Raw genomic sequence first — 4371 nt, 5'->3', positions numbered from 1 at the left:
CTATCCATTTGGTACTAACAGCAAGGTCAGCGTCTTCTGTGACATGGTGACAGAAGGTGGAGGGTGGACAGTAAGATCTCTCTCTCTATCACTCCCTCTCTGTCTAAATGATAAATTTTATCTTATATTTCTTTAATAATTTATTAATTTAGTAATCTTTGATTTTAAAACTGCTTTCAAATGCTTTAGTTGATTCGACATTGAATTATTGTTAGCCTTGTTTACAGGAAGATAATAAAATTCTTAAATAAATATTTTTTTAATTACAATGTAAAAACAAATTATATATCATGATTCTGATAACAGTCTTTTTTTTACATATAATATAATTAAAGAAGACTTATATATGATTTTTTTTTAAATAATAACTTAAAAAACTTTAATACTCTCTTTAATGAACCCGACTTAATTCATAAATCATTAGGCTAATCCAGACACGGGTCAGTGGTTCAGTGTTATTCGGCAGAACGTGGGTGGATAACAAGGAAGGATTTGGAAACGTTACTGACTCCTATTGGATAGGTAAGTCATATACAATTAAGAATGAATACAGAGGACAAAGCAAATGATTGGCCCCAAAGGGTAAGGGTTCCAGATGCAGAAATATTTACCTCCCTTGGGGAACCATGGGTTTTCTATTTCCATTGTACCCATTCCATAGCTGTACAATATTTTATGTTGATTTAAGGGATGATATATCTGCCGCCTTTTAAACGATTTAAATTAGCATTTTGTGTTAAGTCAAATAGAAATTTATAACAAGTTTATGTAAAATAAAATGCATAACAATACCCCTACCTTGATTTCAAAACATGAAGATTCATTGCTGTATACACTACAAAATTATGAATGTCTGCATACCTTCACAATCAGATGTTTAATTATATGGCAATATAAAAAATATGTTTGCTTTATTAATTCTTTATATACAACACGACTATTACACATTTAAGGACATGATGTAGTACACCAACTTACAAAGGAAAGGAACTCCACCCTCTACATCTCTATAACACTGACTAATGGGACAAAGCTGTATATAATATACGACCGGTTCTCTGTTGAGAATGAAACCAACTATTACAGATTATTTCTTGGAGGACCAGCTATCGGGACACTGGGTAGGTACACGGAAATGACAATCAAAAACAGAGAGAAAGAGAGTGAGAGATAGAGAGAGAGAAAGAGAGTGAGAGATAGAGAGAGAGAAAGAGAGTGAGAGATAGAGAGAGAAAGAGAGTGAGAGATAGAGAGAGAGAGAGAGAGAGAGAAAGAGAGAGAGAGATAGAGAGAGAGAGAGAACAGGAGAGAAAAAAGAGATAGAGGAGAAAGGTAGAGAGATAGGTATGTCTATGTCTGGTGACAGGTAAATAAGAGAGAGAGAGATGTAAAGAGAGAAAGGAATAAAGCGAGAGGAAGATAGAGAGGGAGATTTGAAGAGAAAGAGAGGGGTAGAGGAGAGAGAGACGAGAGTGGCAGGTCTATTTATTGTGACATGTAAACAACTAGAAGTTCTTTCTTTGAGGACCAATCCTATACACAGACACCGTTCACGGTAGCCAAGTGGTAGAGCGTTAGCATCGTGATCGGGAGGCCCGGGTTCGATTCTTGTTCCCGGCGCTGCGTCAAACCTAAGACGTAAAAATAGGTAGTGACTGTTCCTTCGCCAAGCGCTCAGCATTAGATGTGAAAGTCATGGGTGTTTCGGATATGACCTTGAAAACGTAGGTCCCGTGTCACGGTAGGTGCTTGCACGATAAGGAACCCTCATTGCTCAATGGCCCTGAGTGCCGAGTATAGGTCTAAATTTGAAGCCCTTCGCCGGCAAACGGTGACGTCTCCAAATGAATTAAAAATTCTCGGGAGGGACGATAAACAATATACAATCAATCTAGTACACAGACATTCCTTACAGCTCTAGAAAAGCAGAGCAAGGAGTTGATCCTTATGTCGCGGGTTCGAATCCCAGTGTAGGACGTAGAGACTGGTCCTTTGAATGGGATCGTAAAAAACGAAGAAAAAAGACATTATTAGATTTAATACTAAATTGCTAGTAACATTGAACATTTTACGTTATAAATGAAACATGAGTACTTGTACGTAATGTTGCCAGATACATAATTCATTCAAAGAATAAATTTAAGTGTTAAATAATTGTTGAATAAAAAAAAAAGGAAAACGGTAATTATTTATTACATTCGATAACAATGACTTCTTTGTCTTTTTGATGAAGATATAAAAGTAGATTTAACAAAAGCAATACAACAATGGAAAAAAAGTTGATTACATAAATCGCATCTAGTTGAAGAAAGTTGGAGAATTCCTAATGATTAATTTGTTGACAAAAGGGGAAACACTATTGATTCCTGTTAACGGTTAACTTAAAGAAGTGCCCCCCCCCAAAAAAAAAAGAATAATAAAAAAAATGTTATTTAATAATATAACATCACCTTATCGGTTCATGTTTTGTTCGAATATACCTTCTTTATGTGCCAATAAAATTAAGTCAGTTTCAATGTTCAGAGAAGGGTTTTATATGGATGAATTCATTTCAATTCAATGTATTGACGTTGCCCGTGTGGTACAGTGCTTAGAGCCGAGATAGAATAACTCGATCCTTACCTCACGGGTTTTAATTCCCTTGAGTGAAAAATTCCAAACAACATCTTACAATCTATCTTTTATTTCTATTGAGATTCATCAAGTTCGTATACATTCAAAATAAGAAATTAAATGACATGCTCCAGAAAAACACAGTGAGATAGAAATTAAAAAAAGTATATTCATTTATAAATTTTGAAGCAATACAATTTAACACAATTCAAAATAAAAAAAAATTAATGTTGAATACTGTAGATGTTTTCCGTTAGCTTTAAATTGTAAGTAAATAATAATGATCTAATCTAAAATAGATGTCCATGGGATATTTTTCTTTGATAATTTTACAGGACACAGTATGTTAAACTCTTCTCTTTTCGATCTGAAAATATATAAATTAGATAAAATCTGTGATTCCTTTTGTATAATTTTACAGGAGACAGTATGATAGATACGGGTGATTCTCTTTTCGTTCTGCCTGGGATGTTGTTCTCCACCCCAGACAGGGATAATGACAGATTGACTGCATATGAATAATATGTCTTTTTATTGTAATAATATTGTATTTCAGGAGACAGCATGAGAAGATAATGACAGATTGACTGCATATGAATGCTATGTCTTTTTATTGTAATAATATTGTATTTCAGGAGACAGCATGAGAAGATAATGACAGATTGACTGCATATGAATGCTATGTCTTTTTATTGTAATAATATTGTATTTCAGGAGACAGCATGAGAAGATAATGACAGATTGACTGCATATGAATGCTATGTCTTTTTATTGTAATAATATTGTATTTCAGGAGACAGCATGAGAAGCGGCCATTCTCTGTCAGGAATGTACTTCAGTACCCCAGACAGAGATAACGACGGGTGTAGCTGTAATTGTGCTGCTCACAGTAACAAAAGAGGAGGCTGGTGGTTCAATGACTGTCACCACGCTTTCCTTAACGGTAAATGGTCCCCGGAGTCCTGGTACAACCCATGGTATCCTACAGTGACTGATAATAAACAGATAAAAGAAACCCTCATGATGATAAAACCTCACTGACCTCTTATATCTTTATATCCATAGTTGTTCACATATGGACAAGCAAAGTTATATACTTTTATGTAAAAAATAATTATGACTATATTCTTGACATTATGTTGGTATTGATATTATTTTATAAAGTAATGCATTTATAGATAAAATATTATGATGTGCAATGAATGTTTTGCAAAGTCCAAATATGTTTTATGTTCTAAAAATGTTAAACATGAAACCTTACTTCCTAAAACAAGAAAATCGCATTCAATCTTTCTACGTAATTTAATGTTTGTTTATATTACTGTCTTCTTGTTGGTAATCATATGATATTATAAGGTATATATATAATAAAGGATATGTTTTATACAGACCACGATATTTAATCGATCCCCCTGAAAGACCATTTGATTGGAGAGAAAAAGTATAGAATTCTATCATTCTATGACCTCTGTACACGTTTATAGTTTGAATTTTTTTTTTCATAAAAAAAAAAATACTTCTCTCCACTTACACGTGTAATGTATTTATGAATTTTGAGGAAATGCTGTATTTAAATGCCAAACCAATGGATGGGAAAACAAAGGATTATATGATTTAATTTGATGACATTAAAGTTGAAGGCCTTGACAAAGCAACATCATAATGGAAAATTAAAATTAAAATTCGCGCTCTCTTTAAGCAGTTAGAAATTTAAAAGCTAGCTTCAGGAACCTTAACTTTATATTGATATATTAATTT

The 4371-nt window shown here is 33.4% G+C and overlaps 1 protein-coding gene across 1 annotated transcript; it reads left to right on the top strand.

Annotated features, from left to right (window-relative positions):
• Nucleotides 1-290: 290 nt before the first annotated feature.
• Nucleotides 291-3802, top strand: LOC134266376 (fibroleukin-like). Its single transcript, XM_062748627.1, has 4 exons — nt 291-305; nt 435-522; nt 954-1121; nt 3407-3802. Exons 1-4 carry the CDS (start codon nt 291-293, stop codon nt 3652-3654), a joined length of 519 nt encoding a protein of 172 aa, XP_062604611.1. The 3' UTR covers nt 3655-3802.
• Nucleotides 3803-4371: the final 569 nt, after the last annotated feature.

This window comes from Saccostrea cucullata, unplaced genomic scaffold (genome assembly GCF_032062105.1).
Source record: "Saccostrea cucullata isolate Sc308-1 unplaced genomic scaffold, CSIRO_AGI_Scuc_v1 ctg12256, whole genome shotgun sequence".
NCBI classification, from domain to species: Eukaryota; Metazoa; Mollusca; class Bivalvia; order Ostreida; family Ostreidae; genus Saccostrea; species Saccostrea cuccullata.
Note: the sequence above shows the minus strand (reverse complement) of the source record. Positions and strands in the feature narration are given on the sequence as shown.

Bases quoted from the DNA above. Each gene is read 5' to 3' on its own strand.
- LOC134266376 (XM_062748627.1), top strand. The intron at 523-953 runs GTAAGTCATATA...TACACATTTAAG, and splicing joins TACTGACTCCTATTGGATAG to GACATGATGTAGTACACCAA. The intron at 1,122-3,406 runs GTAGGTACACGG...ATTGTATTTCAG, and splicing joins ACCAGCTATCGGGACACTGG to GAGACAGCATGAGAAGCGGC.